The sequence below is a fragment of the Natator depressus genome, chromosome 1 (assembly GCF_965152275.1).
Source record: "Natator depressus isolate rNatDep1 chromosome 1, rNatDep2.hap1, whole genome shotgun sequence".
NCBI lineage: Eukaryota > Metazoa > Chordata > Testudines > Cheloniidae > Natator > Natator depressus.
The window spans coordinates 109,448,070-109,460,688 of record NC_134234.1 but is presented as its reverse complement, the minus strand read 5'-3'; the positions used below and the strand labels follow the sequence as shown (position 1 = coordinate 109,460,688).

The following is a 12,619-nucleotide window of genomic DNA, read 5'->3' as shown; positions in this document are numbered from 1 at the left end:
CACCGTCCTGGCTAGCACCATGCCCTAAAACACCCCGTCACCAAGTGCAATGCAGATTATAGGCTCTTGGTACGGTCTACCTCCCCCAGTGGACTTTCTACCTCAGGGCCCTTTGGCCAGGGTCTATGATAGCAAAAACCAACTTAAACTTAGGAGAGGAACTAAGCTATATATCCCTATCTGCGTGTATATATTCACACAGAAACACACCCATGATAGACCAACTACAGCCTTGCTTGGAAAACAGGATCTAGCTTGTTAAAAAATTACCTTTCTGACTTTTCAGGTTAGTAAAGCCCTGAAGTGTAAAGCGCTTTTTTGACAGTGCAGAGCATTCTGAGGTAGAACTAATTACTGTATCATCTACAAATGAAGAAAGAGATGGAAAGAGAGAAAGGGGAGACACATGAAAAGGTCAAGGCAAAATCATCCAACACTATGCCAGGGAACTAGCATTTTGAGGGAGAAATAAAAGACAGGAAGTTCATGCATTGCAAAAGAATCCAAGCAACAGTTTATCACCACTGTGCAGACCTTTACATTTAAAAGTGGTCTAGCAGCTGAACTCAGTGATGGGAACCAAATCACAGAGGAATAAAGGGCTCTTCATCAGAACACTCTCGGCAGGGTTTTAAGAGAGTTTTGAGGTAGTATCAAGACATTTGTCCTGTAAAAGAGAAATCTGGGAAACAAATCAAATCTGCAGGGTCTATCTACAATGCTGGCCCTGCAACAAAAAACCCCCAAAAGCATACTCCTAGCTCTCGCTTTACATTGGACACTCTCCATTCCCCCTTGGTAAGGTACTATACGTCCATGGATAATTTAATTGTAACTGAGACTCACCTTTGCCTTTCTCAGGGTACTTTGGTGCTACTGAGGTGACACAATCTTCTGGACTTGTGGGATCAGTTTTTCTCTCTTCTAGTTTGACAGTTCTTCCCTGATTCCTTGAAGGACTGTTTATCAGAAGAAAATTAAGACAATAAACCTCCTGTAGTTCTAAGTCTGAACAGGGATGGCAGATATCTGTCCCTTCTGCAGGCCACAAGACTGCTTTTACTCCTTCCTGCAGACATGCATGCTGAAGACTGTGCATGGACCACAGCTTCCGCTCCCTGGAAAGCTAGGATGGGGACTGTCACCCAATGATTGCAGCCATGTGTGTTATGGTTGCTGCTGTGGCTGAGAAAGGATTCAGGACTCCTCCTCCACATGCCCCTAATCTGGTGATCTCTGCCTTAGCAGAGCCCTGAACATCCCGTCTGCTAAGAATGATGGAGAGGAGTCAGCTTGCTAGCTGACTCCACTGGGCAGACAGGCAAGTGATGAAGGAGGAAACACAAATGGAGTTGTGGAGCCAGAAGGGGTTCCCATCTCAATGTTAGATTCCAGGATGGGGAGGAGAGGGCTGTCTCTAGAACCCTGTACAGCTGGCACATTTTCCTTGTGGGCCAAGGTCCCCATCTTTCTGCACCCTCTGTTCCACTTGCGGAGAGGAAGGGGCTAGGACTCAGAGCGAGCTGAGTCCTGGGGAGTAGGCTGAAGAGAGCCTGTCACTGATTCATAGATATTTTGGTCAGAAGGGACCATTATGATCATCTAGTCTGACCTCCTGCACAACACAGGCCACAGAATCTTACCCACCCACTCCTGTGAAAAACCTCTCACCTATGTCTGAGCTATTGAAGTCCTCAAATCGTGGTTTAAAGATTTCAAGGAGCAGAGAATCCTCCAGCAAGTGACCCGTGCCCCATGCTACAGAGGAAGGCGAAAAACCTCCAGGGCCTCTTCCAATCTGCCCTGGAGGAAAATTCCTTCCCGACCCCAAATATGGCGATCAGCTAAACCCTGAGCATATGGGCAAGATTCACCAGCCAGATACTACAGAAAATTCTTTCCTGGGTAACTCAGATCCCACCCCATCTAATATCCCATCACAGGCCATTGGGCATATTTACCATGAATATTTAACTACCAAAACCATGTTATCCCATCATACCATCTCCTCCATAAACTTATCGAGTTTAATCTTAAAGCCAGATAGATCTTTTGCCCCCACTGCTCCCCTTGGAAGGCTATTCCAAAACTTCACTCCTCTGATGGTTAGAAACCTTCATCTAATTTCTAATCTAAATTTCCTAGTGGCCAGTTTATATCCATTTGTTCTTGTGTCCACATTGGTACTGAGCTTAAATAATTCCTCTCCCTCTCCGGTATTTATCCCTCTGATATATTTATAGAGAGCAATCATATCTCCCCTCAACCTTCTTTTAGTTAGGCTAAACAAGCCAAGCTCCTTGAGTCTCCTTTCATAAGGCAAGTTTTCCATTCCTCGGATCATCCTAGTAGCCCTTCTCTGTACCTGTTCCAGTTTGAATTCGTCCTTCTTAAACATGGGAGACCAGAACTGCACACAGTATTCCAGGCGAGGTCTCACCAGTGCCTTGTATAACGGTACTAAAACCTCCTTACCCCTACTGGAAATACCTCTCCTGATGAATCCCAAGACTGAGTTATGGGTTATATGGTAGAGCCCATAAACCCTGCACTAGAACCAATTAAATGCCTCGTGAATGATAGCGTGGGTGATGGGTGGGTAGTGCCCCTCCTCTGTGTCAGTGTAATAAAAGTTGTGGCCTGCTGTTTAAAATCCACGTTAGTTGTCATTTCACTGCTGTGTCCAAATCAAAGATGAATAGCACTTTTTTCTTGGTTTCTTGGAGTTTAATATACAAATTTTTACAATAAAATATAATAAATAATGCTATATTCTGGGCGCATGCAATCTGGTCTGCTTTGGCATGTATAGGTGTACCAGACTGAGCTATTTTCAGGTTCATGCCACTGCTATTTGCTCTTCATTTAAAACAATATGTAAAAGTTCAAAAGCTATTTAAACCCCAGGTCTGTACTTCTACAGTGGTAGAAAAGCAGCAGCACCAAAGAAAAATTAAGAAGTAAAATGTATAGTAGGAGGCCAAGTGGACAAAAGAACTACAGATGAACCTCACCGGTAAGCCTAATGTATTTTGTAACTATCTGCTAGGTCTTAGGCCACCAAATTGATTCGATGATGTATTTACTTACCTTGTACAAGTTGAGGCAGGTACAGGTAAACTGTGTGTCTGTTCTAGTGTTCTGTGCTGACTAGCTTCTGCAAGGAAGAAAAGTATCTATCAAAATAATTTATTTGTACTTGGAGCCTTTGTATTCAGAATTTTCTTACAAACCAGATGTATAGAATGGGGTTTCCAGTACAAAACTGCACTGTGTAGAATGGAGAAGGAAAGAGATAAAGAGAATGTTTTACCTCTGCATGCCTGCAGTTGGCTAGTTAACACTTTTCTAATTTCATTTACCCAGGTAGCTTTAATTTCAGGGGTTGGTGCCTATCACAAAAAAGAAACCAGTGATCAAATATTGAAAGCTAGTTTCACTAAACAATGCATGCAAAAACACACCTAGGAAGAGCCCTAAAGAAAAGATAAACAGAACTTTCTCTCAGGGCCTTGGGGGAAGGGGAGTTATTTTAAGTTTTTCGCTGGGGGGCGGGGACTGGAGCTTTTGTCACGGTCACAGAAACTTCATTTCTCTAATGAGAAAATTAACAAGACTTTTTTTTTTTAATGCTAATTGTTTTTGTGAAATGTTGGGAATCTTATATTTTTCATCATAAAGGCCTGGATTCTGCAAACACACACATGCCTGAGCAGTGTCACTGAAGTCAATGGGTAGCTCAGGTGTGTAAAGTTAAGCACATTTGTAAGTTCTTGCAGGATCAGGGAATAAGTTCACACAGTTTTACTCCACTTTTCGGTCAATGACATCGGAACTGTGTCACAAAACAATTGGGTTGCAAGCTGTAGATTAGTAGGTTATCAAATGAGACAACGCTTATTTTCTCTCTCTCTCTCTTTTTTTTTTTTAAAAGGAGTGCCTCTTCTGTTTAAAGTACATTCTGCATTCACCTCTGTGTGTGGGTTCTAGTCTCCTCTCATTATACCAGTACACAGTAATACAGTAAAAACCCATTACACCTTGTAACATCTTACATATTGTGTCCCAAAAAGCTTTATAGCGTTGAATACTTTTTACCTTCATAATTTATCAGAAGAAGAGAGAAACTAAGAATTATATTTTTCCTCTTTCCTGTCTTTCTGCTGAATGGCTCCTATTATGGTCAGTGGGCCACACCCTCAGCTGGTGTAAACTATTGTAGCTCCATTGACTTCAACTAAGCAGTAGTGATTTGCACATATTGAGGATCTGGTTTCATGAACCTTACACACATTCACAGACCTTTATGCACGAACATGAAAAATGCTTCACCAGGCACTTTTTTTGTGAATTGAATCTGGATTGTATAGTGATGTATATAGGCTCCATTTACTTCTCTTATTGGACGTCGGAAAGCATTACTGGTTCATACCCAAACCAGAAAAGAGTCTCACAGGTTTTAATCCTCTTCAGGCTACACAAGACTTGCTGCAAGTCTCTACTTAGGCTCCTTGTCCAAGTGACATTGCTAAGACTGAAATAATAATTTCTGTGAATAGGAGCAATACTTCCAAACATACAGTAGGTATAGAAAGCACCTCACCATTTATTCTGTGTAAGTGCATGGCTCAGAAATTAAAAATGATTAGTACATAAAACAGAAATAAAAGCCAATGAGTTCATTTAAACTGAAGAGAAGCACCATTACCTGAATGATATAAACTTCTTCCCTCGCATTATACCAGATTTCAAATTTCTTTGAGTCACCTTTAGCGTTCTCTGTTATTCCAACAGCTGTCATCTGGCAAACACAACAAACTGAAGTTGACATGCTTAATATCAATTAAAATAATGGTAACAGAAGCCCATTAGTCATCTCCTTTTATCCCAATACACTGAACTGTTTAAACCTATTTAGCAGAGTAATCTTTTCAGCACTGAACTGAGGTTTTGCACTCAAGACAAAAGAATATATTGATCATGTACAACTCGGGCATTATGCAGCTGAAGCAGGAGAGATTTAGGGCTTTACTCTCAGCTGTCACCGATGTGCCAGGATGAAAGGGGAGATTCTGTAAATTAATCACGGCAGACCCATAAATTATCTCATATTTAAGGGCCAGATTTGGACACCCTTACATTTTGGATGACCTTATTCCCCCAGCAGTCCCAATTACCAATTTAATATGGATAAGGGGATCACAATCTGGACTACATTAGGCTAATATGGTTTTGTAATCTCAAAACAGAAGATATTGGAGTTAAAAAAGGGAGGCTATGGAGAGATGGGGATGACAGGAAAGACACAGTAAATAGCATAAAAGGCAGAAATTATAACAATATTGGCCAGAGTTGCTTCAAAGTGCAAATTCCATACTGCAAAAAATTGTTAAGGAGTTTAAGATAGCAAACTATATTGGGCACATAATGTGTTTACGAATAAAGTTATAGGTATAAAATGTCTTCAGTGGGTGAACGTAATATACTGTATTAAAGCAGCTCAAAGGCTAAGGTACTACTTTTGTCTTATTCTTAATATGATTGCTACATATCTTACGTTTAAGGAATGCTTATAACTGTAGGAAGGTGCTTTTTCATATCCCTCTCCATTTTCTTCTCTCTTTTTACAGAACAACACTGCTTTCTCATGGAGGAACAGGTGCCTTTGCATTGGCTTGAAACGTGCCAAATCCTTCACTTTGGAGTGGCCCTTTTTATGATCAGTCCATACACTGAAGGATCCTTGCATTAAAAGCTTGCCTAGTTCATTCAGGTTTCCCTGAAACAAGAACAGTGAAGTTGTTTACATTTTGAAGAGACACTATCAACTTGAAAACACATTTCCATCTGAAAATGTTGTTCTGGCAATACTGTTGTTGTTGCCAGAAACTCCCACGATCAGTAAGGGAGGGTGGACCCAAGAATGTTTGATAGCATTAGATAGAAGAGCAGAAAATCCCTTGTAATTTTTGTGTGTGTGTGTGTGTGTGTGTGTGTGTGTAAAATGCTTTTTTTAAATAATAAAAATGGTTGACATTGATCCTTTATACATAATTTGTTTGGTTTACTAATCTTGAAAGTGGAAGAATTTACACAAAGTTATGTGATGCAAGGTGGTCCAAATTAGCCTAAAGAGAACAAAAGCAGCATACCAGAGCAGCAATGCTGTTTCTTATTTAGAGTTTAACCATTCTCAACAAAGAAAGGATGAGGAATCCACCATTACGTGTACATTCATATCAACAAATCACACGTAACATCATTATACATATCCAACAGCACATCAAATACCGAAGAGAAATATGATAGAGAATGATGTGAGATTAGCCAAAGACAAAAAAAGTCTTATCTGAACCTCTTTATTTTGATGGTTCAGACAAAATGGAACTTGGGGGTGAAATCCTGACCCTATTGAAATCAATGGGAACTCTCCAGAATCATAGATTCTAAGGCAAGAAGGAACCATTGTGATCATCTAGTCTGACCTCTTGTATAATGCAGGCCACAGAACTTCCCCCAAATAATTCCTAGAGCAAATCTTTTAGAAAAACATCCAATCTTGATTTAAAACTTGTCCGTGATGGAGAACCCACCATGACACTTGGTAAATTGTTCCAATGTTTCAGTACCCTCACTGTTAAAAATTTACACCTATTTTCCAGTCTTAATTTGCCTAGCTTCAACTACCAGCTGCTGGATTGTATTATACCTCTCTCTGCTAGACTGAAGAGCCAATTATTAAATATATGTTCCCCAAATAGGTACTTATGGACTGTAACCAGTTCACCCCTTAACCTTCCCTTTATTAAAATAAATAGATTGAGCTCTTTGAGTCTATTACTATAAGGCATGTCTTCTAATCCTTTAATCATTCTCATGGCTCTTCTCTGAACCATCTCCAATTTATCAACATCCTCCTTGAATAGTGGACACCAGAACTGGACACAGTATTTCAGAGAGGTCACACCAGTGCCAAGTACAGAGGTGAAATAATCTCTCTACTCCTACTCAAGATTCCCCTGTTTATGCAGCCCAGGATCGCATTAGCTGTTTTGGCCACAGAGTCACATGGGGAGCTCATGTTCATGATTATCCACCATGACCCCCAAATCTTTTTCCGAGTCACTGCTTTCCAAGATACAGGATGCTATCATTACTGGGGCTGGTTTTACAACACAACTCCCCCATCAGTTCATCTCTAGAGGAAATTTCCCTCCAAGGATAAAGTATTACACATGGGTTAACAATGCCTCCTTCTGAAACGTGTGGCACTGTCTACTGTCAGGCAGTGTGCAACACTAGAAATGGACAACTGACATGACAATTCTTATTCTCTTCTTTCTGAGGTACACTGCTGAATAAAACAGACTTTATACCTCACTTTGTATGTATTTGAAGAGGAAAATTTAAAGAGGAAAATTGGGATCTGCAAAGTGGGATTTGGACTTGTAATAAAACATGTTAAAAGTATGTATTAATAATGAGATTGGTGAGAAATATGTAAGAAATTCATTTTCCCATTATTTTTGACAACACAGTTGAGATATTAGTTAAAAGGAAACAGTTGCACAATCCTATTTGCATTATTATACACACACCTCATTTCTTTTTGTATCTGTATAAAAATAATTAAAAAATGCTGTCACTTACATCATAGCCAGTAATGGCAATCTGGTGCATGGAATCATTGACTGCTTTGAGAATACCGAGTATAGAGGTTAATGCCTCCTGCAGATCTTCAGCTCCTTCACAGTTTTTACTGTATTTCAGCATTTCCTGTGGAAAAAACAATGATGTGATGCTCATTCAGTTTTGTAAATAGATAATTATTAATAATCAAGATGAGTGTACTTTCAACACTGAATTTCAGACAAATTTTCAAAATTATCTGACTAAATTTTGTGCAAAAAAACCAAAACAAAAATCTTGTCCTTTGTGACATTTTCAACCAAAAATTCCCACTTGCCACATTTGAAAAAAGCCTGAGGAGAAGAAGGTGGGAATCTCTAAAAACCAGTGGATTAAATATAAGTCTGGGAGTCAGAAGGTTCTAAATTCTACTTCTCACCTCTACCACTGACAGGACTTAACAATTCACACTTAGAGCACTTTACAAACATTAGTAAATTATAAATTAGGTAAATATCTGTAAATAAGGCTTATGCAGCCCAATCTTGCAAACAGTTACTATTAAAATGGTGGAAAAATTGGCATAAATTTTTGTGGAAAATCTATCTATTGTTATCTAGCTCTAAAACTGAAGTATAGGTCATGCTCATTTTAAGCTGCTGTTATTATTTATATTGCGGCCTGGAGTCCTGGTCACGGATTGAAGCCCCATTGTGCTAGGCACTGCCCAAAAACATAACAAAGAGGCAGTCCTTCACCAAAGACTTTTCATTGAAGTGAAGATGCTCTTTTCATCTTCTATGGCACCAGTCCTGCAGTTTGATCCATGTAGCCAATGTGGAGCTCCACTAACTTCAGGTGGAGATCACAAAGGAATTAGGGTTCACTCAGGCAGGTCAAATTGCAGGAACTAAGAATATTTTAAGAGGGACTTCTGAAATCATTCGATTATTCCACTCTTCATATTTTAAACATAGTCAGCAAAATTCATCCCTGTTATAGCTCGATAAACTTCAATGGATTTGTGACCAGGGCAAATTTGATCCAATGTTATTTTAAAATAAATTAATTAGTGTACTATAATTTTAAAAGCTAATTTTGGAATCTTAAATACTTCGCACACAAGCAAGTTGTTAAAACAAGTAATCTACATGCATGGCAAACGTTATGTTTTGAATGTCCATTAAATAATTTATGATGGAAAAATCAGACATGTCTTAAATGTTTGGAAATTTGGTGTAGCATTTTCAAAAATTTCAGGCTTCTAATATAAAACCATAAAATTCAACATTATCATGTATTTTCTAAAAACATACAGTGGGTGTCAATTAAAAAGTACTTGATACCTGAAATGTATCCCTCTGCATTATCTTGCAGAGTTTCCATTTAACTACAGAGGCATTTTTCTGAGCACATTTTGGAGGCCATGGTGCAAATTCCTCCAATGGTCACAAGTTTTAAGCAAATGGGAAGTATTCCTTACAAGTTTATTTGTCCTAGTCCTCCTTCTGTCTACCCAGAGGGAGAATAAAGGCAAAAACAACTGTTAAGCAAAGCCTATAGACAGAAACACTAGTTTGCCCACTTCCTGCTTTTAGAATCAGAAAAACAAGACAAGGGAACAAGAAGATAGCAGACTGGGATCTGTCCATCAGCCTTCATGTTCTTATTTCTAATGTCTTTTAGGCTTTTCTCTGGGTAGGATGAGACAAGTAGTGACACACAATTACAAAATAAAGTAATTTTAAAAAAATGTGAAACTTTCAAAAGCATAAGCATGCATACCACTCTGTATCCCCTACCTTCAGCAGTAACTGATATTTGGTTATTCTCTGAACAGGTTTCAGTAAGTAGGAATCCAAACTCAGCTTGTGATCAAGTTTCCTCTGACATTCCTAAAATGAATTTAGCACTTTATTAATGAAGTCTTTCTTCTTTCAGCCTTAGAAACATTGAGAAAATATATCAATTTACAAATACAAATATTTTGGAGAGACAAATAAGTATACCTGAAAAAATGCAGAGTCTGAAAACTGCCTCCATAAGCTTTCAGATCGGGGCTTATTTTGGCAGTATTTTTCATAAATCTGGAAATCTTCCATCTGAATTTGGGGGAAAAGGTTGTTGTGAATTCGAGTACTGAACTTTTACTTAAAATTCTTAGGAATGTCTACTTATGAGACTAAGAAAAACCAGGACAAACAACAGTATAATTCCCTGGAACCTTATTGGCAAAAAATATTGTTAAAATATTCACTATCATTTTAAAGGATATTAATTTGCACATTGTATTGCAGAATTTCAAGAGAACATTTTCTTGTTAATTCTTGCTTCAGTTTAACATTAAATGTCTGTTAAATATGTACAAGCCATATATATAAATCCCTTATTTAAACTAATATCTGAAAAAGAAATAAGTCTATGTAGCATTATAATAGTAACCGTAACTATAAGCGAACAGTAATAAAATAGAGAGAGGTGCTCTTTAGTGGTAGGTTGCTATGTCACCAGCTGCATCCAGGTGGTAAATGTTGCTGATGACTAATCCATAACAAACCTTGCTTATCAGAAATGATAAGTGCTACTACCATCAACAGAATCATGTGGTATACTCTTGTGGAGTGGGGCAAAGTCTTTGTAGCACATAATTTATTCAAATACTTCTGCAGTTTTTCTGTTTGTGAGTTATCTGCGTACAGATTTGAATTTGATGAATTTATTCATTATTGCAAAGTGTTCAAACACTTTGCACTAACATATCACCCATCTGGTTGTGCATTATTCAATGTCTTCAAGGGTTTTACTTTTTGTTATCATGTAAGCCATGTGGTATTATTTCTGCTCCCTGACTGTATGACTGAAACTTTTTAAAGTAGAGAAATGTTTGTCCTATATTCACATAGGTATTTATAAACCTATCATCTTCTGGATCAAATTTGCCCCTGTACAGAGGGCCAAGACAAAGCTTATGCAATACATAACTTCTTCTTCAGCCCTCTACATAGAGTTTAAATGGGGCTTACATGTTACATAGGCTTTATGCTGGCCCTCTGCAGAGTAGTGAGTTTCATTTTCTGACCAAAAGTGCTACAGATTGTGAATATTAGGAAAGCAAATGCAAGTTTTTATTTTAATGAATATTTGTGATTAGGGTTTTTTTTTTGTAGTAGTATTTACCCAGCTCTACTCTATTTTCTGTTTCTTTTCTATTTCCTCTGTGAAGATAGCTCAATTTCCTTGCTGAGTTCATCCCAAGCCCAGTTTCTTTGTGGCAAGCATCTTGAATATCATGTTTGAGTTTAACTTTGGGAAGAAGCTAGTTTTTAAATCAAGCAAACCTATTCATTTTTTTTTAAAAGCAACACTTATGGAGTCTAGCCCACGATTTTAGGAGCCAACGCTGGTGTTAAACAACTGCTTCAAGTCACGTTTATAACTATAATAGCGTTGAAAATATTCATCCACATGGTTCACTCGGTTAGCTAACATTTCAATGCTTTAAAAGGTATGTTGGCTCATTCAGCGGAACAGTTAATGGGTCATTCAATTCTAACCTCCGAGTTGAAGGATTTGCATCGATTTTAAAAATGGATATTTGTCCTTATTTACAAAGAAAAACAGTATTGTAAAAAACCCTCACAAATGCATTATAAAGTATTAATGGCTGCAGCAAACAATGGCCCAATTTTAGTCTTGGCATGAACAGGTACACTCAGTAAATTACAATGGCACTGAGCCTATTTTTATGTCACCCCTTTAGAGGGGAATGCTCATGAAATACCACAATGGGCCTCTAGCGGACTGGCTCATTGACTACTGCATCTAAAGCCCATTTATGTACTCTTTACTATGAGGGGTTTCCTTGAGTGGCGCCCTTATAGGTGAACCAAGAACGCTGAACAGAAAATGGAGAAGGCTGCAGCCAGACCTCAGAGGGTTACATTTACGAGGCCTGAATTTGGCCCTATGACTTCCCTCCGAGGGAGTAGCATCACAGTCTTAGTTCCAGAATGATAAATGGCATTAAAAGACCACAAGGAATTCCTTTTCATTTCATCCAAACTTCTGTTATTGATTCCAACAGTGAAAGCTAAATTAGTCACCTTTACATTTTCCTATTCCTTTAGATAATGCGTTAGGTAACTAAACATCACCTCCACCTGTGCAGTAATCTGTAGTAAGTAGAGGGAAGTTTAGGTTAGGGTGCAACTACTGCCATGACTGTGTTGATTTATCAGAGGGAAAAATCAGTAAGGGTAGCAGATACATTGTTCCTGTGACCATCTAGGTACACCATGCTTGTGTGATGTGGCCCTTAGAAGAGTGAGGTTTCTTCCTAGGAATTTCCAAAACTCTAGTGGAGATGAGTATCAAGAGATTTATATCTATTTCAGTACTTTTAACGCACGCTTCACTGTTGTATCTAGATGCCATAAAGGAATGCTTCAAGTACAATAATATGGGGTTCATTTGTATTTAATCTCAAACTAATTAGTTTAAGTACAAAGTATTAATTTAGTGCAATGACTGAAGGTTACAATGTATTATGTTGAGATGTGTTCCTTAGGAAACTGAAAAAAGTTAATTTTTCTGCACAGAAGAGACCTGATCTAACAAGTCAGTCATTTTTACTGACTTGATCCTGAACTCATCTTCAATGTGTTTTTTTAACCATGAGCTTAATAAAACTCTACTTTACTTTTTACCATACCTGTGGTTCATTGGGAGCTGATGGAAAAAAAAGGGAACTGATTCAAGAGTAAACAATTCCTCCTACCCGCGGCCTCCCCACCCGCAGCTGAAAATAAAATAAATCAAATTAATGTCTACCCTTTTGGTTCCTCTGCTACTCACTCAAATTAAATGAAAAGGATTTAATAACAATGGCCATGTGAAAATCTCCCACATCTTTTGTAGTAATACATTGGTCTATAACTAGTATGTTGGGCTTCTAATTCAAGCAGTCATCAGCGCTGGGTGAGACACAAGA

General features: G+C 38.3%; 1 protein-coding gene across 3 annotated transcripts in view; it reads right to left on the bottom strand.

The window, feature by feature from the left end:
- Positions 1 to 12,619, bottom strand: part of MCF2L (MCF.2 cell line derived transforming sequence like) — a 272,361-nt gene that overhangs the window by 8,857 nt on the left and 250,885 nt on the right. For 2 of the 3 annotated variants that reach the window (XM_074964021.1, XM_074964030.1), the window contains exons 20-28: positions 9,639 to 9,731; positions 9,432 to 9,524; positions 7,651 to 7,776; positions 5,558 to 5,779; positions 4,709 to 4,801; positions 3,314 to 3,392; positions 3,091 to 3,157; positions 847 to 959; positions 271 to 363 (exon numbers count right to left, since the gene is read on the bottom strand). In XM_074964021.1, the coding sequence (XP_074820122.1) occupies positions 271 to 363; positions 847 to 959; positions 3,091 to 3,157; positions 3,314 to 3,392; positions 4,709 to 4,801; positions 5,558 to 5,779; positions 7,651 to 7,776; positions 9,432 to 9,524; positions 9,639 to 9,731 (979 nt within the window). The remainder of the gene's footprint in view (positions 1 to 270; positions 364 to 846; positions 960 to 3,090; positions 3,158 to 3,313; positions 3,393 to 4,708; positions 4,802 to 5,557; positions 5,780 to 7,650; positions 7,777 to 9,431; positions 9,525 to 9,638; positions 9,732 to 12,619) is intronic. The other variant, XM_074964042.1, reaches the window with a different exon arrangement.